The sequence below is a fragment of the Pteropus medius genome, unplaced genomic scaffold, assembly GCF_902729225.1.
Source record: "Pteropus medius unplaced genomic scaffold, Ma_sr-lr_union100, whole genome shotgun sequence".
NCBI lineage: Eukaryota > Metazoa > Chordata > Mammalia > Chiroptera > Pteropodidae > Pteropus > Pteropus medius.
In genome coordinates this window covers 1,275,872-1,302,937 of record NW_024356248.1, presented here as the reverse complement: position 1 = coordinate 1,302,937, position 27,066 = coordinate 1,275,872, and the positions used below count along the sequence as shown (strand labels likewise).

The 27,066-nt window shown below is 44.2% G+C and overlaps 1 protein-coding gene, 1 long non-coding RNA gene, 10 other non-coding genes and 1 pseudogene across 14 annotated transcripts; 2 read left to right on the top strand and 11 right to left on the bottom strand.

Moving 5' to 3' along the window:
* Window positions 1–59: 59 nt before the first annotated feature.
* On the bottom strand, window positions 60–6,031 carry WDR74 (WD repeat domain 74). The gene is made up of 11 exons (XM_039860392.1): window positions 4,897–6,031; window positions 4,709–4,815; window positions 4,492–4,613; window positions 2,944–3,019; window positions 2,560–2,706; window positions 2,298–2,399; window positions 1,312–1,412; window positions 1,172–1,227; window positions 732–877; window positions 591–647; window positions 60–280 (listed from the first exon to the last, which is right to left on the bottom strand). Exons 1-11 carry the CDS (start codon window positions 4,958–4,960, stop codon window positions 104–106), a joined length of 1,155 nt encoding a protein of 384 aa, XP_039716326.1. The 5' UTR covers window positions 4,961–6,031; the 3' UTR covers window positions 60–103.
* Window positions 6,032–6,232: 201 nt separating this feature from the next.
* On the bottom strand, window positions 6,233–6,423 carry LOC120600885 (U2 spliceosomal RNA). Its single transcript, XR_005652303.1, has one exon. It is a non-coding gene; the product is annotated as a U2 spliceosomal RNA (small nuclear RNA).
* A 1,133-nt stretch (window positions 6,424–7,556) lies between these two features.
* LOC120600904 (5S ribosomal RNA) lies at window positions 7,557–7,675 on the top strand. The gene has a single exon (XR_005652313.1). It is a non-coding gene; the product is annotated as a 5S ribosomal RNA (ribosomal RNA).
* A 3,724-nt stretch (window positions 7,676–11,399) lies between these two features.
* LOC120600684 (uncharacterized) lies at window positions 11,400–14,834 on the bottom strand. Of its 3 annotated transcripts, XR_005652261.1 has the most exons (12): window positions 14,732–14,806; window positions 14,404–14,456; window positions 14,073–14,159; window positions 13,806–13,856; window positions 13,427–13,462; window positions 13,211–13,259; window positions 12,880–12,926; window positions 12,659–12,693; window positions 12,409–12,445; window positions 11,954–12,000; window positions 11,685–11,714; window positions 11,400–11,523 (listed from the first exon to the last, which is right to left on the bottom strand). It is a non-coding gene; the product is annotated as an uncharacterized LOC120600684 (long non-coding RNA). The 3 variants fall into 3 exon arrangements; XR_005652262.1 differs by having other exon boundaries at window positions 11,685–12,000; window positions 14,757–14,834; XR_005652260.1 differs by having other exon boundaries at window positions 11,685–12,000; window positions 14,732–14,808.
* Window positions 11,787–11,912, bottom strand: LOC120600894 (small nucleolar RNA SNORD22). The gene has a single exon (XR_005652310.1). It is a non-coding gene; the product is annotated as a small nucleolar RNA SNORD22 (small nucleolar RNA).
* LOC120600893 (small nucleolar RNA SNORD31) lies at window positions 12,195–12,263 on the bottom strand. Its single transcript, XR_005652309.1, has one exon. It is a non-coding gene; the product is annotated as a small nucleolar RNA SNORD31 (small nucleolar RNA).
* Window positions 12,526–12,595, bottom strand: LOC120600892 (small nucleolar RNA SNORD30). The gene has a single exon (XR_005652308.1). It is a non-coding gene; the product is annotated as a small nucleolar RNA SNORD30 (small nucleolar RNA).
* LOC120600888 (small nucleolar RNA SNORD29) lies at window positions 12,772–12,838 on the bottom strand. The gene has a single exon (XR_005652304.1). It is a non-coding gene; the product is annotated as a small nucleolar RNA SNORD29 (small nucleolar RNA).
* LOC120600895 (small nucleolar RNA SNORD22) lies at window positions 13,042–13,168 on the bottom strand. Its single transcript, XR_005652311.1, has one exon. It is a non-coding gene; the product is annotated as a small nucleolar RNA SNORD22 (small nucleolar RNA).
* On the bottom strand, window positions 13,532–13,607 carry LOC120600889 (small nucleolar RNA SNORD28). Its single transcript, XR_005652305.1, has one exon. It is a non-coding gene; the product is annotated as a small nucleolar RNA SNORD28 (small nucleolar RNA).
* On the bottom strand, window positions 13,928–13,999 carry LOC120600890 (small nucleolar RNA SNORD27). The gene has a single exon (XR_005652306.1). It is a non-coding gene; the product is annotated as a small nucleolar RNA SNORD27 (small nucleolar RNA).
* On the bottom strand, window positions 14,262–14,337 carry LOC120600891 (small nucleolar RNA SNORD26). Its single transcript, XR_005652307.1, has one exon. It is a non-coding gene; the product is annotated as a small nucleolar RNA SNORD26 (small nucleolar RNA).
* A 3,650-nt stretch (window positions 14,835–18,484) lies between the features above and the next one.
* On the top strand, window positions 18,485–18,665 carry LOC120600886 (uncharacterized; annotated as a pseudogene).
* The last annotated feature ends 8,401 nt before the right edge of the window (window positions 18,666–27,066 follow it).

Here is a 27,066-nt window from a genome sequence, read left to right as displayed (position 1 = left end):
CCAGCTCAGAAAGCAGCCACCCTTCTTTCATTTCTCCCATCATAAAAGGCTCAAGGTCATGGAGGGTGTTGAGCTGTTTATTTACAAAGTGAGCACAGGCTCTTCAGGGGCTGGCGGAGCCAGGCCGCTTCTTTCTCCGTCTGGTTGGCCGAGACCCTGGAGTCAGCTCCGAATCAGGGAGCTTCCGCTTGGCAGCTGCCTCCAAAGAAGCCCAAAGTTCATCTGCCTCTGTGTCTTCTGGGGGCACCTTGTTGGACTCTTGAGGCTCTTGGGGCTCATCCTGGTGAGTGGAGAAAAGCTTAGGAATCAGGGGCCCAGTAATACCCCACGGGGAGCGAGGTTCTGGCTGACAAACAGCCCTTCCAGGTACCAGTGCTTTTATGTCCTGCTCTGGGCAGCCATTCCCATCCATGTTCCTGTCATTCTTGGCGGGAACCCTGTCAGGACTGTAACTATTAACATTCCTCACAAAAATTAAGTAACAGGGTAGGTGGACAGACAGTTCCAGGTGCTTCCTTTTTCTTCCCACAGGGAAATAAACCCTCACATCTATGCTCATGGCTCCCACCTTCCCAGACCCAACTGCTTACCTCCCAGTTGTCCCTGCCTGACAGGAGAAGGCAGTTCAGCTGAGACTTAAGATAAACCTGCAAAAGATGAGGGGCCTTAAGGAGCCAAACATCCTGAAATAGAACCACAAATGGGGGGCAGAGGAGGCAGCAGGCTCTTACCTTATGCTCCAGGCCCCGTGGATTCCGGATCCTGTGTACCCTCAAGATTCTGTCCAAGCCACAGGAGGCTAGTAGGGGCTTTGAAGGGTGGCACTGCAACCCACGGACGCTGCCTGCCAGTCCCTTCAGACAGCCCAGTAGACGTCCTGGAGAATGGGGGAGACATCAGCGCCAGCTAGGCAGCCAACAACCATTTATCGTTTACTGTTCAAATCACTTTATAGTTCAATACTTAATCCTCAACATAATGCTGACATAGGAATTACCATTAATATCTCCATTTTACAGGTGAAGGAACTAAGGCACAGGGAGCTGAAGGAATTTGTCTGTCATACCGCTTTTGAAACCAGGATTTGAACCCAGACAATCTAACACCTGTCAGATGTACTGCTTCAGAGGAAATCCTCCCCTCCCCTCCCCCAGGGGTCCCAGTCCACTACCTTGCCGAAGGTCGATTTCTGCCAGCTGCCCGTGAGTGTTCCCCACGATCACCGAACTGAGGAGGAGACCAGAGGCAGGTGGAGTCAGCAGGAGCCTCTGGGAGTCCTTCCTGACCCCACTCTGCCCTCTAAACACTCACTTGCCCCCAGGAGTGAGAGTCATGGCTGTCAGTGGATACTCTCCATAGGTGGCCTCTAGGACGGGCCGGCGCTGAGGAGAGGCTGGATCGTAGACACGGACCTGGAGAAAGACAGGTGTCACAAAGGTACCCTCACTCCACATATCCGCCCTTTGTGGCTTCCCCACATCTTCATCCCCTCTTTCATAACCCGCTCTTCAAAAAACTTGCTCATTTGAAATGTACCCTCTTCTCTGAGTGTTGGGGTTGGGGGACAGCTGCTTAGGACAGGGCTGAGGGGAGAGATCCCCAAGGTTGGAAGCTGACGGCATCCCATGGTCTGCATATGTGAGCATTCCATCCCGCATATTCCCATCTTGGGATGGAAAAGCAAACTGGTCCAATTGACAGAGAAGTTTTGCCTGAACAAGGGAGGAGAGGAAGCCCGAGTGTGTTTTGAGCGGATGCGTATCACCAAGACCAGCCTCCGATATGCAAGAGCAAAGGAAACACTAAATACAGTGACTTGGTCCTGCCTGGGTCTTAGGACCTCAAATGAGGCCAGCTGTAGAGATCCCCAGTTGGGCTCTTCCTATAAAGCTGAGACACTGAGGCCAAAAAGGAGAGGGTCAGGGCTGGGTCCTGAAGCAAATCAGAGGCTGCTTCAGGACCAGAAACCCAGTTCTCTTGACATGCAGCCCAATGTCCTCTCATGACACCTGAATCATGTGATTCTACTGTGAAAGGGACATTCCTTTCACCTCTCCTCTCTCCTAGGTAGGAGGAAAAGGAAGAGTCGGACTGTTCAGGAAACTCCATCCTAGAATGCAGTAAGAGAAGGCCATGGGGCTGAAACAGGCGAGGGAGTGCTCCCTCCTCTGACAGCTCAGGGATGGAAGGACGGTGAGGACGGCTGTGAAAAAGGATGAGGGCCGTGCCTAAGCAGGGAGGTGGTTTTTCCAGGAGGCTGCTTAAGCCCAGGACGTAGGGGTGGGGTGGGGTCTCACCTGGTGATACCCTGTACAGGTGACGAGCTTCTGCGACTCAGGGAGGAACTGTATGTCCTGGTCCCAGATGGGAACTCGCAGGTCAAGCCAGTCATTCCGTACCTGGTGAGGTGGGTAGACAGGGGACAGGGTTGTGGGGAGCTCAGTGTGCCACTCCCTTCAGCCCTCCATCATCACCCCCTAAAGCCCACCTGGTCTCTGACTCAGTGGCCTCAGCCTCTGTGGACCTCAGACCCAGCCCCTCCCCACTCCCATCACTTACATTCTTGGCTCTGAACACAGGCTCCTCAGACCCCTGGAGGTCCCACACCTTCAAAGCATTCTCCTTCCCACCTGTGGCAACTACATGAGGGCGCGCTGGGTCTTGGCGCATCCTGCACACCCCAGGGCCTACCCTCAGTTCCAGGAGCTGAAAAGAATGGGAGATGAGAGGGAAAATTAGAGAGCATTTGAGATCTTGCTTCCCAACATGTCATCAGTTGGGCTCAAATAATCTCTCATCAAAATTGAAAAAAAATTTTTTAAAAAGAGAGAAGATTCGAGTCAATTACAGAATCCTAAATCTTCCTCCCTGAGAGCCCTCACTCGGCTCCTACCCTGGCCCCAACCTTCCCCAGCCACCGGAATCAGGGCGGGGGAACCTCACTGGATCAGCGGATGTCTCCTTGTCATTGTCACGCCAGACTCGGAGAATCCCAGAATCCACACATGTGATAAGGGTGCTGCAGGCAGAGGGAGGATAGAGTTAGGTTAAAAAAAATAAATAAAGGAAGTGTGAAAGTATTCTCTAGGCCCCACTCCGCCTACCCCCAAATTAACTAGACTCCAAAGGAAGCCTCCAGGTAACTCGGGTCTGGACAGGGCCTGACAACTTCCAGCTTTCTGTCTGTTATTTAAGTTCCTCAACAGAGCGAGGATTTGCCAGTTTTATAGGTGAGGAAACTGAAGCTCTGAGCAATTAAAAGATTTGCCTACTCGGCTGCAAATGTCAGAACCAGAGCTGGAAATCAAGTCTGTGATACTCCAGAGCAGAATGCCTTTGTACTCCACAGCTACATCTGGGGGTACCTGGCCCGCAAGTCTTTCTGAAACCTGAGTCGGACACCAAGGGTCAGGATCAGTAACTCTGAAAGGGCTGAAATGGGACTGGTCTGGATTTAAGGTTTGACCAAAGTCAAACACCAGCTTCTTCTCTTGAGTTCCCTGTAATGGGTTCCAGACACTAAATGTCAACCTCTCCCTCAAAGTACCCCTCCCCAGAAGCCCAAGCAGGTCTTTCCTCGGGAGCTATACAGCCCAAGCCTATGCTCTTTCTCACATTTGCCCACCCTCCCCACCTTGGTTCAGGCTCTGTATCGCTTGCCTGGGCTGTGTCAACATCTCCCATATGCTCTCTCTCCATCCTCCATACTCCTACAGACTCAGAGCTCTGACCACAGCACTGCTCGCTCAAAAACCAGTAACTCCCCACCACCAAAAAACAAAAGTGCAAATCTCTCAGCCTGGTACTTAAAGCCCTTTGCAATTCATCTCAACCCTACCTTGCCCATCTTGTATTAAAATGCTTCCTCAGCTTCAACCTCCAAATGCTATTTTATCTTCCCTGAAAGGTACCCTGTAGCCTGACACCAATCAATCATTGGCTTCCGCCCAGGCAGTAACCTCTTTCTAGAATGCACTTACCCCTTTCTCTAACCTGTTGAAATTCTACCAATCCTTCACGGCGTCCTGGAACTCACCTGTCAGAATTATCACCACTGAACCTACACAGCCTGTCAAAACCTCCTCTCTTCATCTTTGGGAGTAAGCTAGGCCAGTAACTTAAATACTAGCACTGTCCTATCCTTTACTTTGGGAGCTTCATCACCTTACTGGTGATTATCAGTCTCCATTTAAAAACATCCTCTAAACTAGTGAATGATTTGCTCAGGGACACTCTAAAGGTTATAGAATCAGGAGAAAATCCCTGGAGGGTGCAAACTCTAGGAAGGTAGGTACTGTGTTTATCTGGTTTACCTACAGCCCTTGCATTTCGCCCAATGCCTGAAACTCAGTAGGTGTCAAGTAAATGCTTGTCATTGGAATGAACGAAAGAGGCAGGACACAGGTCCTCGTAACCCAGCCCAGGCCCGTGTCACCTAAGGGTTGATCGCTGTTATTCGGCGGGAGCTCTCTCCAAGGGGCTCGGTCTTACCCGTCAACCTGGGCAAGGCCTCGGAAAGTGCCCTCCCCGCCGGGGCAGTGCCTCTGGCCCTGGAATCTGCCATCCTCGGTGCTGAAGTGCCTCACGGTCGAGTCAGCACAGCCCACAAGGATCTGCGTGGAGCGAAGTGCAGAATAGCGAGGGGAGCGAGGCTACGGCGCCCCGGCCCCCCGGCCCCTCGGCTCCGGCCTGGCCAGCAGCGGCTCACCTGTGTCTCACCACCCGCGCCCCAGCACAGGGCGCTCACCGCCTCCTCCCGCCGCGGCTGTCCCGCCGCCGTGAAATTCGCGGCCTGTTTGCGCTGAAGATTTACCCCTGCGGGACGCGGGCGTCAATCGCACGGGGGTCGCGAGCTAGCGACCTCCCTACTTCTCCCTGCCCGGTCCTGACACCCACCTTTCAGGATCCCAGTCTCGGTGCCGACCCACACATGATTCCAACGTGCCCCGGCAGCCGCCATCTCTGTGCCTGGCAGCTCCAGCCGCGCTTCCGGCGCACGGTTCGCGTCACCAGCGCGCGCGGAGTGAGATCAGGACCAAGGCCATTTCTGGGAGTTTCAAAGAGCCGGAGGGGTACAGATCACTTGCCTGCTCCGCCAGGTTTTGCTTTACGAAAACGAAATCTGGAGATATTTGTTTGCGGGGATCTGAAGAGTAACTTGACCGTTTTACTTTTGGAGTGAAACGCACCCTAGGTGGACCGCGACGCTGGGCCTAGTCCTCCCTGCTCTAAAGCATCATGGTATATGTTTCCTTTTTTTGTACAAAACAAGAAATGAGCCCACATTAGAAACGATTTTAATCACTATTGTGGCACATAGCTTCATCCCGAGTACAAAAGACACAAAACGAAGAAAGACAGGAAAATGAAATCGACGATCTTAAAACAGATCTCTGTTTTGGAAAGGTCTCCGGAAGTAAGGGCGTAATTTTTGTTTCCTCACGTTGAGGTTTGGTGATAGTGAAAATTAACTCAAACTAAGAGTAAAAATCAGCAAAGTTAACAGAAACAATATTTCTCCCAAGGATAAGCTGCAGCTTTAAAATGTAATGGCCTCCTTCTCTGAGTGACTGTTTCCTTACTGAGTTTTGTTCTCTGAAATCAGAGACTATCAGAAACTTTGCTATTTAAAATTACATCAGTAAGAGTAAAGCATCCTACTTTCCCCTGGCAGATCAAAGTCCTCCACAGAGAAGCAGCCTTGATTTCCAGCGCAGCTTCCGAGCTGCCAATAAGTTCTGAGCGTAACATTCCACATTCATTTTTGTATTACCAAGGAGAGGGCACTCGGCATACTTCAGAGTCCAGATCTGATGTTGACCTCTTTGCACACAGCCCTACCTTGTATTGAGCCTATCGAAACACTAAGTTAAACCTAAACTCCATCTTTCCCTAAAATCCTGTAACTTTGGCGCGGGGAGAAGGGAGAGATCCAACCATCGCCTGTTGTCCCATTTTCTTCGTCATAAATTCAGGAACATAACTGGGGTTTAATTAACGCTGACGGACTTACACTCATCAGCCTACCGTTTAATTTAGTCAAACTGATCGCTCAAGCACTAAAAACCTTTCCTGCAAAAAGTTTGCTACTGCAACTCCACTGCATCCCTCGATTATGCAACTCAGAAATCGAAAACGAAATTTAGAAACAACTGATTTTTACAACCTTAGAGAGTGTTGTCGCTAACAAAACCGCTAAATCTTTCCTTTGCACAACCATTATTCCCCCAAAGGGGGGTGCACCGTTCCTGGAAGTACTGCAATACCAGGTCGATGCGTGGAGTGGACGGAGCAAGCTCCTATTCCATCTCCTAATTCCAAAAATCCATTTAATATATTGTCCTCGGATAGAGGACGTATCAGATATTAAACTGATAAGAACAGATACTACACTTGATCTTAGCCAAAAGGCCGAGAAGCGATGCTACCGTTGTCGCCTCCTGGACGGCCTTACCCTTACGACTACTTTTACGGTTGTGGTGACTTTAATGGACTAACAGTTAGATTCTTTTTCAAAGGGCAATCCTTCTTAAACTCAATTTCTTATTATTTTATTTAAAATTATAACTAGATTCTCTAAAACAGACCTTAAACAGGGTTTTTTTTTAACTGCTTCTCCTGCCAGCTCACGGGCTTGGTGTATTTTGCGTAAACCCGCCCCCCCGCTTTTTTCCATTCTTGGGATTGGTCCACCTACAAGTCGTGATTTCAATGCCTGCAAGGTCTCTTTCTCCCAAACCGTGGCGTTAGTCTCCCAGCCCGAAGGCTTTCAGGCGCCCTCTAGCGGCGGACGGGTGGTGGTCTGTGTTAGGTGAGGTTGCGGCAAGCGGCGGCCAGGACACATCTGGACAGCCCTCAGTTCCCGAGCACCAGCTTTGGAATCCACATTGCTGAGTTGGGATCCCTGCCCGCCAGTTCCTGACTTGATGACATGAGGCACGTTGCGTAGGCTCCTATCTCTTCTGTTAAGTGGGAGAATCAGAACACGCGCTTAAGGGGTGGTTGTGAGAACTGAGGGCACACGGTGAAGGCTGGCATTTAGGACTGCGTTCCTCTCGCATCCTGGGGTTCTCGGTTCCCTTCTGTGCCTCTCCCGCCCCCGACTTGTCACATCCACCCCCACCCCACTTACACTTTGCTGTTTATAACATCCATCAGCCACCATTGACCCTTCACAGAGGGGAACAGATGCCCTGAGAAAGAACATTTCTTCAGACATTCCTGATTCTTAAATCCAGGATCCAGCGGCGGAGGAGAGGAGCCGAGGCCAGTGTAGTTAATTTAAATAAGCAGTTCTTTTATAGTCTCAAAGCAAAGCCCAGCTCTATGAAAGGCCCTGGCTGAAAAGGGACTTGAGGTCCTGTTTTCTTGGAAACTCTCAATATAAGTGTGGACCGTTCTGTTGGAAACCTTCCTTCACTGAAACTCTCCAGCTGGGTTGGAAGCAGAGGCCGTGTTTCTGTGTCAAAGGTACAAGGACGGCTGAAATCCTTTAGCAAAGGTGGGTTCTCTCGTTCTCACTGATGTCATTTCAACTAGCAAGATTTTTGATAATCGTCTATGGCCATGCCATCCTGAACACGCCCGATCCCGTCTGATCTCGGAAGCTAAGCAGGGAAGGGCCTGGTTAGTACTTGGATGGGAGACCACCTAGGAAAACCGGGGGCTGTAGGCGTAAAAAATAAAAAAAAATAAGGGATTATAAACTGACAAGGTCCTTGCAGTCTGTGAGGTCAACCAAAGGTTGCCTCAACTAAAAAAAAAAAAATTTTTTGATAATCTATGACTTCAGAGAAGGGATCAAGGTTCTTAGTTCTGCGTCTTGATGATAATAAATAGAAGCAGTTTCTGCAGGTTCTGGTGAGTAAACCCAGAGCCTCCAGGGAAGGGCTGAATCAAGGGGAGTGTGGTGGGCAGAATAATGCCCCCCACAAAGGTGCCCATGTCCTGATTCTCAGAACCTGTCAATGTGTTACCTTATGTTGCAAAAGGTATTTTGCAGTTGTGATTAAATTAAGGGTTTTGAGGAAAGATTTCCTGGATTATCTGGTGGGCCCCTCTGGTATGGTCACAGAGGTCCTTATACAGGATAGAAGGAGGCAGCTGACTCCAGTGTCAGAGTGATACAGCATGAGAAGGATTCAGTGAGCTGTTGCTGGCTTTGCAGATGGAAAGGGGTCATTGCAGGGTGGCCTCTAAAGGCTGGACAAGGTGGAGAAATGATTCTCTCTGAGCCTCCAGAAAGGAATGAATGCAGCCCTGCTGATACAGCTTGATTTCAGCCCATCGAGACCCATTGGGAGCTTCTGATCTCCAAAAGTGTAAGATAAATTTGTTTTAAATGACTGAGTTTGTGGTAATTTGTTACAACAGCAATAAAAAACTAACACAAGGACAAAAGCAAAATTCAGTATCTTTCAATCCCAACCTTCTCCAAATTCTGCAAGACCCAAACTGGGGCAAGCCACAGCCTTCCAGCTGAGTAGGCTTTAGCCCTTCTGCCCAGGCTACAGATAAGCATCCCATCTCTGGGTGGATAGATCCCCAGTTGGGGCTCCCTGCAGTTGGCAGTAGCCTGTTCCTTCTTTGAAGCAGACAAGTTGGGGAGTGGCTTCCCCACTCTTCCTATTATCCCTGCCTCTTCCTGCATGAATATTGCAGGCTGATGGTGAAAATACATTTGCTCCGTGGAAAGCCATTTGTCCATGCTTATCGAACAGGCACTCTACAATGACTGACGAAATCAGACATGGATCTTGTTTTCATGATGTTTATAGTCTACTGGGAAAGCTGGGAGAAGGCTCCTGTGACTCTATGCAGGAGATGAAGGTGGCTGTGGCGGCAGAGGTGGAGAGAAGCGGAAAAGTTCACAGAAAATGACTGGTTTTGGTGACAGGCAAAGCGAGTCCAAGGGGAGAATGTTCTTTTAATGGGCAAGTGTAATTTTTGTAATTAAATTTTTACTTTCATGAAACTTATCAATTAACAAGTAGTGTTCAAAGGCTTACAGAAACTGTCTCCAATTTATATCCTCCTTTTAACTCTTTAAGCTGTTTTTATTTTTAATGGTACTTTCTTCCATACTAATCGATGGAACAATTTTTGACTTCCTAGTTTTTGGCATCCTTGAGAGAGACATAAAAATCAACACAATATGAAACAGGTCAAAGTGCCTAGTCAACTCGAGGTTTTTAATTTTTATTGTATCCCTCCACCCTTCAGAGAATCTGTCGAAAGCCTTCCCCAAATAAATGTGCATTTGTCTTACATGATTTTACCTACAATTTCTGGAGGGATTCTTAGGGTCCCATGAAACCCATCTGCTAATCTACAAGTGTACAACCATAGCCCTCAGATAGAAAATCTGACTGAAGGTGTCCCAACACCTAAGAAGAGGCCACGCTGAGTGGAGGAACAGAATCCAAAGTTCCTAGGGGCCTTGTGGCAGGCCCTTCTAAGAGCTGTCCAAGAGGGCCCTGGCTAAATGTCTCCTGGGAGCCATAATCCCCCTGGGTTGAGATCCACTGTGCTATTGCAAATAATCTTATTTGCTGGCTGTCTTATTTTGCCTCTCCCTCTTCTCAAATGTAACCCAAAGGCAAGGGCAAGGCCTTGGTTCTTTTGGTGAGCATATTGCTGGGTTTGGGATGGAGCATCTTGGTGCTGTTACCACTAACTGAGGTGGGAAGACTAGCAGCAGACGTGATGGACGGGACAGGGAATCAAAGGTCTGAATGGCTGACTGGATAACAGGTGGGTTGGTCAAAGGTGCTTGGCTGCACTTGGAGTTCAGGGAAGTCCAGGCTAGAGATGCCGCAGTCCTGTCATCAGCGTCCAGATGGACAGTGAAAAGCCAGGTCTCATTCTGGCGCTTCTCCCTTTTCTCCATATTGTTCATTTCACCTTTTTAAAATTTCTTAGCCCAGGTAGCCATTTAGGCCTTAAATTCCTCATTTGCCAAAAGAAGCGTTCAAGGCTTCATTGTCTACCACACACTTCCAGCGGATCCTGCCCGGCGCCTGTGCCAGCCTCGGTCTAGCTTTGGCACCATCACTTTCTTGCTACTTTTCCTGGATCTGGGTTTGAGTTGCAGCATCAACTCCTAGAACAGCCTGCTCTGATGGTTAAGCCCCTGGGACTTTGGCGACTGACCTTCCTCCCCTATTTTCTGTGAAAATGGGCAATTTGCTTCTTTTCCTTGACTGTTTCCTCTGAGGATGCTTCTGGCACATTCCTCTCAGGGGCGGTGACAGGGCAGGAGGAGAATACACAGTGGTCTGTAGCTAAAGCTCAACACACCTGCTTGCCGTCATTTTGTCTTAGTTCTGACCTCTTTGTAGCTTTGACGCACCATTCATCCCACGTTGGGCATGTTCTCTCCCCGTTACCAATTCTGCAGGTTCCTGACCCATCTTTAAATGCTGATGGCCCCATGTCCTGGCATGGGTCTTTTCTTGATCTTTCAGGACTAACCCTCCAGTTCTAGTGGCTGTATTACTGAAAACTCACATCTGCGTGGCTACCACCGAAGTCTTTTCAGTTGCCTTTCTTGTACTATAGTTGACACTAAATGCATAGTTGGCCCACCACATCCTTGGATTATACCAATTGCAGATGGAAGTAAAATGTTACTGACATGTACTATGTAGTTAGGTCTACGATGGTTCTATCTGTTCTGAATACAGACGTCATTCCTCGAACAATACTACTTATACAGTATTTACATTGTATTAGGCATTAAGTAATCTAGAGATGCAAAGCTAAGTGTGCATAGGTTATATATATATATATATATATATATATATATACACATCTTATATAAAGGAATTGAGCCTTCTTGGATTTTGGAACCAACCCCCCAGATGACTAAGCAATATGTGTGTAAATGTTAAAGTAGGTGGGAATCCCTTAATGCATCACCATTTGGTATCCATCCTGTCAAATGTTTGAGAAATGTTTCAGTGTGATCATCTGAGACCTTACACCAAAATTGCATGGGGGTGGGGTGGGGAGTAATGTATACATTAACCATGCAGATTTCGGCCTCCAGGTTTAGAAAACCACAGGGCTGCTTTAGACTGAGAATCACTGACCTAACCATACACATCCACCCTCCCCCTCGCACCAACCCCTCCCCCATGCACTGTGCCACTGCCCTCTTCGTCCCCAAAGCCAGCTTGCCCAGGGCCGCATGAACAGAACTGAAAACATTGGGTTTGTGTGGGGACACGCAACCCATTTGGAAACTAAACTCTCAAGTAGCCATTTGCACATTTTCTGCTCAGACGTAATGGTGCACGAAGATCAAGATACATGTTTGATGCCAATTGTATACTGCAAGATAACCTGGAAGTTACCAACTATTTTGGTGAACAGCTAGACCCACTCATACACATGAATCACAGTGAAGATTAAAAAACCATTTTATTTACAAAGACATATGATCATATGCTAATCTGAACTGCTAGTTTGTACAAGAAATGACTTGAAAATTCCTTTTGATGTCCTCCAGAAGTTAAATTCCTGTAGAGAAAAAGAAAAGTTCTTATTACATGGGAAAGAAAATTCACTATGATTTATTAGGGGCTAACCTCTAAATCAATTTACACCTCTAGGTGGCTTTTCTGTTTAAGCTATTATGTCTATATTAAATAATAATCACCAATATGTGAGCAGATACTTACCATTAAACATACTTTGTTCTTTCTTTAGACCTGGTGGGGGGGAGATACAATATTTTAATAGGTGATTTAATCCTCCCTTTCCCATGTTTAAAAATACTTATGATCCCTCAGACAGTTCCTTCTGGAACAAACTTTCCTCTTCTCCCCCAGCCAGCCCCAGTGGGTTCACCTTTACAGGCTCTGGGACAAAGACAAGAGGTAAGACGTGTGAATGTCTCCTCACTGGGATATTTTAGCTTGGCCCACACCTTGCATTTAAGTTTACTCACCTCTAACTTCAGACTGGAGTGGAGCAGAAATATGGCTTACATTTTCCCTGCAAAAGAACGGGAACTAGTCTCTTAACCAGCCCTAGGAGTCCCTGTTCCTGGGGGAAAGGCACGCCTGGTATGGGCTGTGTAGGTTTTAACACACACATATTACAGGAACCATCAACTAGTCCAAAGAACTTCCTATTGGCTGTAAAGCCTACTCAATTTCCCGTTGTCACTTTTCACTCCAAGGCAAGCTCACAGCTCAGAAAATACCTTTCAGTCACAGTGATCAGACTGGGGCGGTATTGAACTCATCACTGGTGAGTCATTCAGGAATGGTCTGAGACAAACTCTGGATTAAGCCAATGGGTTCATGTCTTTGCACAGGTATCCAGGTCAAAAAGCCATACATAAAAACTGAAAATTTTTATATAGCAGCCATAGATTGAAAGTGTTGCAAAGGGATTTACCTCAAATCATTCTTGGGCTCCAGAGAAGGTGCTGGACCTAAAACAAACAAGACTGAGTCAGCAAGGCTTATTTATTATGCTCACTTCCTGCATTAGTTGTTCCCACCGCAGTTTCTAGAAAATCAGATTTCCGAGTCTCAACAGCAAGTCATCAGCCGAACGAGATTCCATGTAAGTCATCATAAATGAGCCTAAAAAGGCATGTTTCTCCCCAGCATGCTGTGTGCTAACACATGTGGAAACCACTCACCTTTGAGTGGACAAGCAGGTTACTGGTAATAAAACCTAGGGAAAGAAAGCTGTGGGTGATAAAAGTTCCAAGTTCCTTACACAAGGTACGCCCCCCACCCACTATCTTCCCCAGTTTCTCAGGTGTTCAAATGTTTTCATTATGTATGTCATAGTGAGCTAGTTTGATTCATCATAGAAACTGACTACTTGGTGGCATGAGCCAGACATTAATCAACTAACCTTTCAACTCTGGAAGCTTTTCAGTAGCACACAGGAACAAACTGCTCCTAAATGAGAGCATGTAATTAGTAAAATATCTCAAACAGCCAAAGCTGTTCTGGCTACGGTTAACAGATGGATGGGCTAAGAAAAACTAAGCAAATGCATCTTCAGCCATTTGTTGTACCTCAGACAGTTCCTTATGGAACAAATTCTCATCCTCTCTCCCAGCTAACCTCAGTGGGTTCACCATTACTGGCTCTGGGGCTAGAACTGGGTTAAGACAGGATATTTGCTCTCCTCACTGGCACTATACTCTGGGGCAAGCTACAACCAAGTTATAAGTACTCACCACTTACAAGGCTTTCCACAAGTTCAACCCTGGGCAGATCAATGGGCATCTAAGAAAGAAGAGAGATTAAGAAACATCACTACAAGGAATAAGAGGAACCAGAAATCTGTATGAGTCAGTCAGGGCTCTGGAAACCAAAAAGCCCCATGATAACTTATCCTTTGGATAATGGGTTCACATGTATGTTAATTTACCACAGTATTAGAAGCAACTCACCATTAAGATAGATGAATGTATCATCATCAAGACAACCTGTGAATGAGGAGCAAATGATTATTTAAAAATACTGGGATGGAATAAGATTTATCCATTAAAAGAAACTGCCATCAGAACTCTAACATGCTATTAACTGTCATACCTCACAGGGCATCAGTTTTAACAATTCAAATCATCTGACAGTGGCATGTAGGTGAGGGATAAGCACACCCTCTCAAAAACCAGCTGTGCTGCTGGGTTCTCTCCCTCCCCAGGAAAATCATTCCAAGAGAAACAAGCTGGAAGGAGCAAAAAGACAACACTGCTCCACTGGCCGTTTGCCCTCTTGGTTGTGGGGAACACTGGAGAGAGGCACACAATCCCCCATTTAAACAATTACCTGTCGTCACCCTGGGAGGCAGCCGAATTCCTCAGGATTGGTGATAAGATGCTAGAGACAGAAAAGAGGCATTTTATGTACCTGCTGATAACGATTTGAAGACCCTTGAGTACTCTTGGCCCACTTCTCAGTAATAAGATGACATCACTTTTAAGTTCAGTCATATGCTTGTCATTTTATATTCATCACAGAGTGGCGAGCCCAATTTGACACCCCATCCAGACACTGTGCCCCTACCCATAATTGCATAAAACACTGTATACACACCTGGAGCATCATTGTAATGTTTGATTTCCACGGGGATAAGTCTTGACCCATCTTCCAAACTATAATTTCTTTTAAATTGAAGCACGTCTGAAATAAAAGAGCACCCTTCACTTAGTTTTATACCTTGCAGCCTATTTCATGTTAATGCCTTAACACCTCTGAAAAACCCAAACATTTGCTGCGCATGGTGCTACTCAGAATTTTTATGTTTTCTCCACTAATCCATCAGAAAGAGAGAGTTCAATTCTGAAAATCATCCCCGTAGCACATTCCATAGGACTTCCACACACTCGACTATTAGTAGTGGTGATGGAAGGTCTTAAGCACTCACCGTAACAAGAGGGCTTTTTTCGGTTCTTTAGCGTGTAAAACTGCGCCTGAACCCTGCGGACGAGAACATTACGTCAGCGCCGGGTATTTCGCAAACGCTGTTTTCCAGAGCAACGACTGCATCGGCAGTGCAAGGCCAGTCTCATCAGAGTTTCTTATCCTCACAAAATTCAGCACAGGTCTGTGATGAAGGTTCTCATCACAGAGGCCGCCAGCACCACCCGCCACCGCCATTTTGTCCTTTACAAAGCCCTGCAGCAGCTTCGAGGCCTGTAGGCCATGGTCAAATTCCCCCACCCCCCGACCAATGAAATAGGTACAAGCCATACCTCGGCCCACAATAAAAGAACTCACGACAAGCAGCGGTCAAACGAGACCGAAAGCGCACAATGAGACACTTAAATACTGCTGCGCAAAGGCCCACGGGATTTGGGGGCGGGACTGCGGTCGGCGCACGCGTACGAAGAGAGCGCGTGCGAGCCTGGGGAATTGTGGGTAGAGATTTCCTAAGGAGGCGGGCGCGGAGTGCCCGCCCCCGGCGGCGCGAAAAAGGCGCGCATGCGCCTTATGGCAGCACTCAAGCACGTCTTATTGAGGCCGGGCCTGGGCAGGGCTCAGTTGGGGGTCCCTTGCATGGAGACCTTTGGGGAGGTGAATCAGGCGCTAGGTGCTCCACCTGAGTCTTATGACAGGGTCTGATTTTTCCTGACTAGCCACTAATGCCCGGCTCTCCGGTCTGATTTCCCCGGGATCTTGGCTTGTAGCAAGGCTAACATAAGGAGCACCGTTTTAAGCGCACTACGTGAATCGATTCATTCTACAATAACTACCCCCATTTTGTAGATGAGGGGCCCAGGTGTAAAGAGCTCTTGCAGAGCCACCTGCAAGTCCCGCCTAATTGCCAAGGTGGTCCCAGTCACCTATACAGACTGGTTGCTGAGACCAGCCAGCATTCATTCATCAGTCGTTTATGGTAAACACCTCGTGCACCTGCAAGTTTTATAAACATATACTAAGCTCTTTGTATGTGCTATTCTGTATGAACTCACTTAACCTACAACTCTAGGAGGAAGATATTAGGATGATGTTATAAATGAGGAACCTGACACCTAGAGAGGTTAAGTAACTTCTTGGTGTTACCTGGCTAAGAAATTTCAGAGCCAAGGTGAAAATCCAGGCAGTCCGATTCTGTCTGGAGCCAGGCGTTCTGATTGTGCTTTACTGATATCATCACTCACTGTTCTCAAGGCAATAGGCGAGCAAGCAAATACACAGGAAACAAATCCCTGGGTACTGTTCCTCAATCTTTTTTCATTGTTGTCTCCCCCTCCAAGGAGTGTTAAAGAGACATTTCCTCCTCTAATCCCTCCCCCGCAAGAATTTTTAATACCGCTGATATACTGTATATCTGCTTGAGTACTGTGGCCCTTTGGAGAACCAGAAAACTTTTTCATATCTAAGATTTTCCTGCCCTCCCATGACCACTCTTCTCCAACCAAGAACCAATTTTTACGTCTTTGGGGGCAATATTGTTTCATGTGTCCCAGGGGAACATAACAAGTGACACTATACACAATATTGACAGAATTCCAGTTTGTACAAAGTTATTATGAACTGGAATAAATTCATTTACTCAATAACTATTTCTAGGTCAAGTACATGATTGAAAAGTTATAACAAAACGTGTAGAAAATAGAACAGATAAACTATGGGAAATCTAGAAATCCCAGAGTAGGCAGACTGGGTTAGGGAGATGGTATGTGGGAATGGGAATTAGAAATGCTTTCTGGAGTAAACAGTTTGAGCACAGGCTTGGAGCTGGAAAAGAAAGGAAGTGTATGGATATAATTCAGGAAAGGTGGGTTAAAGTAGAATATAAAACTGGAAATGATTTCCCGGGAAAGACCAGATGAGGGCCTGGTGCGCAAAGCTAAATAATTTGAACTGTAGATAGAAAAAAGCCAGTGAAACTTTTTGAGCAGGGAGGTGATAAATTGGACATTAATTAGATTGTCACAGTAGTTTAGGCAACAGGTTAAGCGGATTCTGTACTAACAAGTGTAATGGCAGTGCAAATGGGAAGGGAAAGGTTTAAGTCAGGGGTCTCCAACTCACATACCTACAAAAGTGTAAGTAATGTAGATAAGCGATACAAACTGGGTGGGGCCTCTGGCGAACCTAGGCAGCCCTTTCTTAGCTCCAACTGTTGCTTTGCTAGAGTATTGTCTCTGTGTAAAAAATCTGAACAAGAGAATCCAGAAATCCAGAATTGTATGTTTCTTTGCTCCTTTTAATTGTTAGTGTCTAACTTTGAATTTTAAGAACATTCTATGAATCGATCAAAATATGCCCGTGAGCCAAAGGTGGCCGTGACGGTGAGTTTGCAATCTCTGTGGAGTGACATAGAATCCACTAGAAAGGGGCAATGTCAAAAACTGGATGCTCTTTTTGGAAGCTACCAAGGGAGGCAAAAGGGGTAAGCACTGAGAAGAAACAGTGTTTCAGCTTCTCTGACTTAATCAGTAAGCAAGAGAGAACACTGCCCTTTCCTAAGCTTTCTTACTAAGGCACAAACCATGGGGGATGATATATCCGCTACAGTTTCAACACTAAAGATCAGTGATTATAGATAATAATGCCAGCTCTTTTTACAGCCTAATTAAAAAAAAAAAATCACATCAAAGAGTTTTGAAGTAATTTGTTTCCAGATCCTAATTAAAACTACCTGACACCAAGAGGTATGGCACCTCAACCTACCTTTTCTATACATTCTTTCCATTTTATGCAAAACTATTCATCTTTGAACTGTATGAACCCGAATTGAAACGTCTAATGCACCAGACGTACTTGCGCTTTCTCCTCTGCCCGTGTGAGCGCCCACCCCCTTCTCTGAAGTTAGAGCAGTGTTCCAGGGCTTCTTGACACTCTACTCTCAGGGTAATAGTCCTTAGCAAGGCCCGTACATAAAAATCTTTCTAATATCCCCCCACCCCCCAAAAAGCCACTATTCTTGGCAGTTAGAGATCACCCCGAAGTTTTTATTTATTTTTTTATTATTTATGCCTACAGCACCTGGTCTTCAAAGGTGATCTTTCATCCAAGTACTAACCATACCCTATCTTGCTTAGCTTCTGAGATCAGACATCGGGCTTGCTCAGGGTGGCATGGCCGTAGACTATGGACTGTGACTCACACCGAGGCACAAACTCAGGACTTTCTGCGTGTAAAGCAGACGTGCTCACCGCCACACTATGGAACCACGTCCACCCCGAAGTGTTTACAGCAGTCTTACCCTGGCTCCCTGACTCTGGTTTCCTTCCTTCTCATCCTTTCTTCATCTTGCAGCCAGACATCCTGCCAAATAAAAAATTTGGTCAAGTGTCACGTCTCAGCTCATAGTCCTTCAGTGCTCCTCCATAGTCTTTAGGCTAAAGTTAAAACCCTGCTTTCTTTGCCAATTTCCTTACTACCACTCCCTTTCCAAGCCTCTTCCACCCTGCCTGCCAATTTCCTTACTACCTTTGCCAATTTCCTTACTACCACTCCCTTTCCAAGCCTCTTCCACCCTGCCGTTACAGCCTCTACAGCACCTTAAACTCCCTGAGGTCATGTCTCTGTAAACCATCACTGTATCCCTGTTGCCTAACAGAATATATGACACAAAATAGAACTCAATATATATTAGTTTATCTCTATACAATTTTGAATGATTTTTTTCCCAGCCTTAATTCATTGATTACTCATCAAATGAGCTACTTTTAGGTCTGGCGGGTTTGCTCACGGAGCAACCCTGCCCCCATCTGGCAGCAAGAGGCACTGCTTCGCTTAATGGAGCGGTTGAGGCAAACGACCAGTGCTTTGTGGGGAACGGGGGAAATAGTAACCTCAGTGACGAAAAAAGCCCAATTTGATAACAGAATTTCCTGGGTCGTAGAGAAATACGACACTGGGGAGGATTAGCCTGGTCTCTGGGGAGATGAGGATGTTGAAGATTGTAAAGACAGGCTTACACACTGTGTCTGTGGATCTGAATGAGGACAGTGTGTGACAGGAAGGTATGGTGAGGAGTTGATACAGGTAATATCAATTCTTGACCTTGTGGCTAAGATCGAGTATAACATCTGTTCTCATCAGTTTGATATCTGGTATGTCCTCTATCTGAGGACAATATATTACATTGATTTTTGGAACAGGAAAATGCAACAGGAGCTTGATCTGTCTGCTCCATGCATTGCAGTATCTCTAGGAATGGTGTTATCCTTTAGGGATATTTAGTTGTTAAACAAGAAATATGTTAGCTATAGCTTTGCTGGAGTTATAGGTCTTTTAGAGAAATGAGCATGATAAATGACAATTCGATCGATTAGTAGAAGATTTGATTATAGACTCGTGAGAGGTAATATAAATCATATGAAGCTATTCAGGACTAGGCTATCAAGCATGTTTATTATTTCAATGACCAGTGATTATTTAGTAATTGTTCATGTACTGGCAGAATAGGGTAGTGCTCAGCAACTCTTTTTGATTATACTCCCTATCATTTAAGAAAATCATTAGAATATCCTTAATCTATGAGATTTTTAAAGTAAATTATACTCTTTGAACATTATCAATTATTTGGAAAGGAAATTTTTTTAAAAGGTGCAACATAAATAGAAGTTCAAATTTTTTTTGTCCCAAGTCATTGTGTTAAGAGAGTGGATAGAGCCCAAACTGCCTGGATTTGAATCCTGGTTCACCTTATGCTTTCTGATGAAGGCCAAGTCCTTTGGTCTGTTTTGTTCAGTGCTTCTTTCTTTGGCGGGTGATAGCTTAAATAGTAACAATGGTTACAAAACATTGAGTTTCTGCCTTTTCTTTAAAGATAATGTCATTGATGTACGATCATGAGATGTCTTGCAGATTCTTGGTTCTTCCACCCAGTTAGGTCACCTGACCACAATGACGAAGGCACTGGACAAGGTGACATCAGGAACTAAATGAACGAGACAAGGAAAACCGCTGACGCTTACACAAGAACTAACCAATCAGCTTTGTCGAGGACCCTTAACCGCTCATCTTCAATCTTTGCCTTTAAAAACATTCGATTAAAAACCCTCAGGGAAAAAAAATAAAGAAAGAAAATTTAAAAGAGAAAAAACAAACAAAACAAAACAAAAAAATCAGGGAGTTTGGATTTTGAGCGCTAGCTCCCAGGTCTCCGGGCTTGGCACCCCACCAATGAACTGCTTTCATTTCTCCACTGCAAAACTTGGAGTGCAGTGTTCGGCTCAGTGTTCAAGCCATTCACCCCTGGATTTCTGCTAGTTCCCTGGCTTCACTTACCATGTATATTCTGCCGTCTCCCGAACTCCATTTCAACCGAGGATCTTCTGAACTGCCGATCCATGTACCTAGCTGTCCGCCAGACAATCTCACAGGCGTGGCCCATAAACATCTCAGCTCAACGAGTCCGAAACCAAACTCGTCATCTTTCCCTACAAATCTGTTCCTTCTCCACTGTGACGTCTTTTACTCAATTGCCTAAGCTAGAAATGTGGTCATTGCCCCACTGCCACCATGCTGTGAGCGGTGTCCAGCTAAAGACTACCAGGAACATCCTTGCATGGGAGCAAGATGGATTTGTCACTTGTTAGAGCGAGAAAGAGCACGTGGGGAACCATGGGGTGTCTTAGTAAGCCGGTGTTAGAACTTGCAGGATTTGGACAATTATAGGCTGAAGCTATAATTGGTGAAGCAGCAGCAGTGACTCATATTAGCCAGGACAGGGAGGTGTTTGGAATTCTGTGATTGATTTGGACAGCGTTCATGTCTTGATCTGTGTTTAGACATGATCATGGAATGGTCTTGTTTCGTCTTGCTCTGTCATAATCGCAGAGGGGCGTTGTCTTGATGCTGATTTTCGGTGAAATTCTGTTCTCCATGAGAGCAGTAAGGCCTAGGGGTGGGTGCCGGGCCAGCTTCTGGGGGTCATCGGCTGCTCTTTCCTGTCTCAGTACTCTCGTTCAAGCCATTCACCCCTGGATTTCTGCTAGTTCCCTGGCTCCGACTTTACCCATGTCTAATCCATTCTCTACGTTACAGCCAGAGTGATCTTTCTAAACAAAAAATATGATCTCAGCTCACAATCCTCGTCGAGCCTCCTTTGCGCTTAGGTTAAAGCCTGTACCTATTGACAGAACCAACAAGGCCCAGTTTCCTTTTTCAGTTTCAATATCTCCATTCTGTTCCCATCCTTGCTCTCCTGGACCTCTTTCCTGCATAACCTCCCTGAGGTCAGAAATCTGTCTGTATAATTTACTATTTTGTTCCCATTATGTAGAACAAGGCAGGTCACTATAATTCATTGGTTGCCTGTCTTATGCCATATGGTAAACTCCTGGAGAGGTTGTTGGAGAAAGTACCTTTGATCTGAAGACAGCTTCCTCTAACAGAAATCTGAGGATGGAAGCCACATTTCGGGCGTTTTGCTCAAGGAGTCGCTCTGCCCCCTTCTGGTCGCAAGAAGCACTGCCTCTGTTAGTGGAGGAGCCGGGATATGCAAATGAGCAATGCTCTGCTGGGAGCTGGGAGTAGGACACCACCTCTACAGCACAAATTCGGTTTGAGAACAGATTGTCTTTATTTCCTGAACTGCGGAGGAATGTCCCATTGGGAAGCTCTCTCAGGGAAGGATTAGACTGGTTTTGGGGAGAGTCGAAATGTAGAATTTTATAAGGAACAGCTTTCAGGCTGTTTTTGTAGCCTTGAGTGAAATTTATGGAAGCCAGGCCTGCCAGGAATCTTAATTGTAGGTTGTTTGGTTTTTGGCCCAAGGTCAAGAATGCTCTTTGTTCTTAGAATTTAACATTTCACAACTTATCATCCTGAGGACACTTTATCCCATAGATTTTGGGCATAGGGAGATTGAATAGGCGCTTGCTCCATCCATTCCATAAATTAACCCGATATTGCAGGACCTTCATTCACCAAGGGTGTGGTTTTGCCTTTTGGGATAGATGTCAGTTAAAATGCAGACGGTTGGCAGTCTACGGCATCTTTCACTTTGGGGGAAAAATCTGAAGGTGAATCTACTATTTCCCCTTTTTCTTTAGCGTTATATTTTTGACATGTTTTGCCCATCTTTAAGGTTCAGTCATTCGTAGTCCTCTCTTTAGAAACTTTCCACAAATTATTTTGTCCGCTAGCGATAGGTCCTTTTTCAGATTTCCAAATCTTTACTACAATAGCCAGTGCTGCAGTGAAATCTTTTGCATGTTGCTTTGTCCATGTGTGTGAGTTTCCCTGGGGTATGAATCTAGTAGTGACATTGCTGGGTCATAGCTATGAGTGTTTTCAGTTCCTCAGGCTGTTGCACCTTGCTCACCCAGAGCGATTGTACCCACTTATGTTGCCACTCATGTGATTTCATATCCTTGTCATCACTTGGTTTAGCCAGATGTTTTAATGTTGCCGATCTGATGAAATGGTTACTTTGTTAAGATTTTAATTTGCATTTTCCCGATTACTAATATGGCTATGTACTCTTTCAAGAGTTCACTAGCCATTTTATTGTGTATCCTATTTTAGTGAATTGACGGTTTCTATTCCGTAAATTTTTTTCCTTACTGGGTCGTTGGTCTTTTCCTTACTGATTTTTAGTCATATTTTATATACATATTTTTTTTTATCAAGACTCTCTTTGTTTTATTAGTTTCAGATTCTATATCTTCTAACATTTGTGGCTTGTCTTTTTAGTTTGTTATGGTTTCTTGTGATACACAGATTTTTCTCTTTTATTTATTTAATTTTTAATTTTAATTTTTATTATGGTGACATTGGTTAATAAAATCTAGCAAGTTTCAGATGTACAATTTAACAGTAAGCCATACATATATATGTATATGTGTGTGTATATATATATATATATATACATATATATATGTATATTCACTTTGTGCATTCATTTCCCATAGTTAGATTTCTTTCTGTCACCACATATTTGACCCCTTTTATTCCATCTACCTCCTCCCTACCCTTTGGTAACCACTAGTTTATTATCCATGTCAATTTTTCTCTCTTAATATTGTAGAATTTATCAATTTTTTAAATGGTTTGTGCTTTCGTGGCTTAAGAACTTTCTCTACCTTGAAATCAGAAAGATATCCTTATTTTCTTCCAAAAATTTTAAATATTTGATTTTCATATTTAGGTCTTTTAGTCACTTGGAATATGTTTTTGTGTTTGGTGTTCTAATTTTAGTGATCTCATTCTATTTTATCTAGAACCATTTGGCGAATAGTTAAATCCTTCCTCTGCTGATTATATTACCTCTGCATATATCAAGGTTACAAACATGCATGGGTTACTTTTAGGCTTCATATTTTGTTCCATTAGTCCATTTGTTCCTTTAGCATGCTATAATTATTACTTTAGCAATATATCATGCTTGGTATATGATAGGATTTGTCTTAAAAATATATCTTTACTATTCTTGGCCCTTTTCTCTTGCACAAGATCATCTTATAAAGCTCCCAAGAATACATACTAGGATTTGTATTGGAATCGCAGTGGATTTATAGATTGCTTTGGGAGCATTCATTTCTTTATGATATCGAGTCTTTCTATTCATGAATACATGATATTCTCCTTTCGGTCTTTACACTTGGTATTCCTTCACCTGGAAAACTTTCTTTTAGAAAGCTCCTTTGTTCCCTCACCTCCTTCGTTGTCTGCTCAACTGTCACTTCATCAGAGATGCCTTCCAGGAATAGTTTCCTTATCCTAGTCTATCTTTTCATAGCATTCGACATACATGTTTGTGTATTTATTCTTTTATTGTCTCTCTTCTACTCAGTGGAGTTAAGCTCCATGAGAGCGGGGACTTTTTCCTTGCTATGTCCCAGCTCATAGAACAGTGCCTGGCACATGACAGGTACTCAGTATTTTTTTGCGTGAATGTATTTCTGTACAATAAAATCCTTTCTTTCACAAAGAAGTTATCTATTTACCATTAGAGTTAATCTTAGATCTCAGTTTTTGTTGCTAGTGTAAACGGCAACTTAAAAATTTTTTTCTAGTTATTTGCTACTGGTGGACAGAACAGAATTGTTTTTGTATATTGTTTTGTGATCTAGTATTTTATTAAACTCTTATTCTAATAATTTGCAGAGTCAGTTTGATTTTTCTGTACAGAATTTTATTTCCTGGAAGTAGAGAAAGACATTTAGGTCTCAATTTTTTTCCTAAATCAAATGTTAGTTATCTATAAAAGTGTTTCATAAATTACTGATATTGCTATTTTAAAGAAACTTGCTATATAGTGACTCCATTCTAATGCTGCTTTCTAATTTGGGAATGAAAGAGGACTTTCCAAACTCACTATAAGGTCCATTTTTCTTTAATTTCTAAGTTTTAAGTCAACATCTTTAATAGCACACATTTTTCTTCAAGATTACTTACCGTTTTCATGGAAGAGTGATAGTCAGAATCTAGATTTCTGCTATTTCATAATGTCTTTCTAAATGTCTGCATTTCCACAGACATTTTGTAACTTCTCTGTTCAGCGTAATGAATAAGAAGAAGCTTTCTTAAATAACATTTCTAGATTTGAGTGTAGTCAACCAAAAGTCTGTGAGAAGAAGCTGATCATGATGTTTTCTGCTCAGAATGCTTCTGTGTGGGTTTTCCACACCAAGCAATTCTCCAGTTTTGTGCAGACACCAAATAGATGTCCTGCAATTTAATTCAATTCTGAAACTACCTGGAGTTTTCACGGACCCCAGAGGTTAAGTAAGGGCTCAGTTCTACAGACTGCACCCCTCACCCTCCACTTCAGACTCCAATCTCAAGTAGTGGGTCTCCCTGGTTACCCACACTTTTATCTGAGTTGGCTACAAATCAAGGTTCCCACAGCCCCCTCTTCAGGTTCGAATTTGCTATAGCAGGTCATAGAACTCAGGGTAACACTTTATTTACTATTTATTACCAGTTTATTATAAAGGATGTTTAAAGGCTGCAAATGAACCTCCAGACGAAGAGGCACATGGGACGAGGCCTGAAAGAGTTCCAAACAAAGGAGCTTCTGACCCCATGGACTTGGGCATGTATCTTCCTGGCACATGGATGTGTGTTCACTAACCTGGAGGCTCTTCCCACCTTGTCATTTGGGGCTTTTACGGAGGTGCCATTACTCAGGCACAGTCCCTGGCCATAGAAGATTAATTCAATCTCCAGCCTCCTCCCCTCTCCGGAGGTCCAGGGGCGGGGCTGAGAGTTCTAACCTAATCATTGGTTGTTCCTCTGGTGACCAGCTCCTATCCTGGAGCTATCTAGGCTCTCCTCATCGCCACCCGTCACCTCATTAACATACAAAATGACACTTAACACTCTAAAGATTCCAGGGGTCTTAGAAGTTTTTGTGTCCAGAACTGGGGACTGAGACTAAATATTAGAACAAAAGATGCTCCCATCATCTCTATTGCTTAGGAAATCACAAGAGTTCTAGTAGCACTTCTGTCAGGAAACAGAGATGAAAACCAAATGTATATGCAGACAGTCACCAAATTACAATGGTTTAGCTTATGATTTTTCGACTTTAAATGATGTGAAAGTGGCAAGAATTCAGTAGAAGGGCTAGGCTAAATTATGATGTTTGGTAGCGTAGGCGTATTAAATGCATGTTCGACTCAGGATATTTTGAACTTATGATGGATTTCTTGGGATGTAACCCCATCGTAAGTTGAGGAGCATCTCTATTTCTTATGTCACAGTATCGCAGCCTGGCATTGCAGTCTCTCTGGAAAGGTGTGCTGGGGGGACCTATGATTGTCAAAAAAAAAAAAAAAAAAACAAAAAAGCTTGTAAAAATGGGGTGATGGTAAAGTTACAGTGTAATTCTTTAGCCCTTTTCCTAGTAGTGTGTCTCGTTCAGGGAAGTTTTGTTTTCAGATTGGTTACATTCTAGCTAGTGTTACATTTTCTATTTTGTTAGGGTTACAATTTCTATTTTGAAACGGAGTATTAGTGATGTATTTCGTTTTGTTTTTTTTTTTAATTTGTCTTTAATTTCTCTACAGTCCAAATAGTTTTAGATTTGGTATTGAAATGAATCACTTTAGTTGCCAAGTGATTATTTCAAATTCAGGTTTCTATTACTCCATAATTGTCCCTAAATGTTTTCTTAATGTTTTATACCCCTCTTTCACCTTATTGAATATAAAAAATATTTAAAAAATATAGTCCGTCATCTACTTCTCTATAGGAAGGCCCTAATAAGACTTTCTCTATAATTGACCAGAAAAGAATAGGTTGGAGCAGGGGCAGATGTAGGTGGGGCTATTCAAATACCGAATTACTTGCAGCCAGGGGGATGAAGGGAGACTTCAAGTTCAGGAAGCACATGTTGAAATCTAAGACCCCAACTTCTCATTAGGTGTCTTCAGAATCATACTGTTGGAAAGCTCTGGTCGCATTTAGCCATCTTGGATGCCTGTGTCCAATTTATCTGAGTACCAGATATGTTTCAGGTGGTGCATTTATTTCTCTTTTAAGAGATGGCCTTAGTTCCACTTCCTTTACTCTTTCTGGCTATTATTCCCCTTACATTCCTCACCCTTCCCTAAGACAACGAGAGCAGAGTTTATAATAACAAATAACTCCTGCAGAGTTTATAATAACAAATAATATCTCAACATGTTTTTCAAAGAACAGCTGCCAAGTCAATCCCTTTGGTCAGGGTCAGCCTCCTCTGCTTTCTTTTTTTTTTCCTTTCTTTTTTTTTTTTTCTCTGCTTTTATCTCAGCTGTACCTAGACTCCCAAATGCTCAGTTCCTTAACTTCAGCCATCATCCATTTTTCAAATGGCTAAACTGCTCAAGGCTGACAGGTATTGTAGAGGCAGAGCCGGGGTGTCTTTTTTTCCCTAGATCTTTGGAATGTGAAGCCCCGGCTTTGGCAGAGTTGCAGAATCTGGAGGACAGAGACAGTCTCCTAAGTTTCTAGTTCTGTCTTGGAAATCTCTCTTTTGACACATTGAGAGGTGGCGGGGGTGGGGTGGGGAATAACGGCCTTATCTTTTGGCCAAGATCAAGTAATCCGCAGCTGTTGGGGAACATGTGACAGGAATTTTTTGCAATAGTGGGTTGGAAAGAACTATCTTGGTACACTCGGCTGTCTGCATTTCAGGGTTCACCCCCGTCTGCCTGCCTGGATGTGAAGTACTGAGGACTGGTGGCCTCATGTGGTCCTTTTTGGCCTCTGGACTGTCAAACTGCTTTTTTTCCTTAGCATTGTCTCTGCTTCTCTTGAAGGCTAAATCTTTTTTGACAAATTATATACTTTGTATTCCTATAGTAAATATTAAGTTTTATATTTATCAATATACTTTACAATGTATCTGAGACTTGCAAGCTACCTTCTGCCCTCTGTCCTCTGCTTCCCCCAGACTTAGTACTTTGTACTTTTTTATTTTGGTGGAACAGTTAGTCGCAAGTCTTGGTTTGTTTTCCCACATAAACAGCTTCATCTTGATAACTTCATCTTGATATCGTTTAAATTCCTTTTAACTTTTATCCTTTTATCTTCACATGCTACTTTTCTAAGAAGGGAAATATTTGGATCGGATTAATATAGTTCATCCACTCATTTACCAAACAAGTGCCTGCTATATGCTACCTCTGAGCAG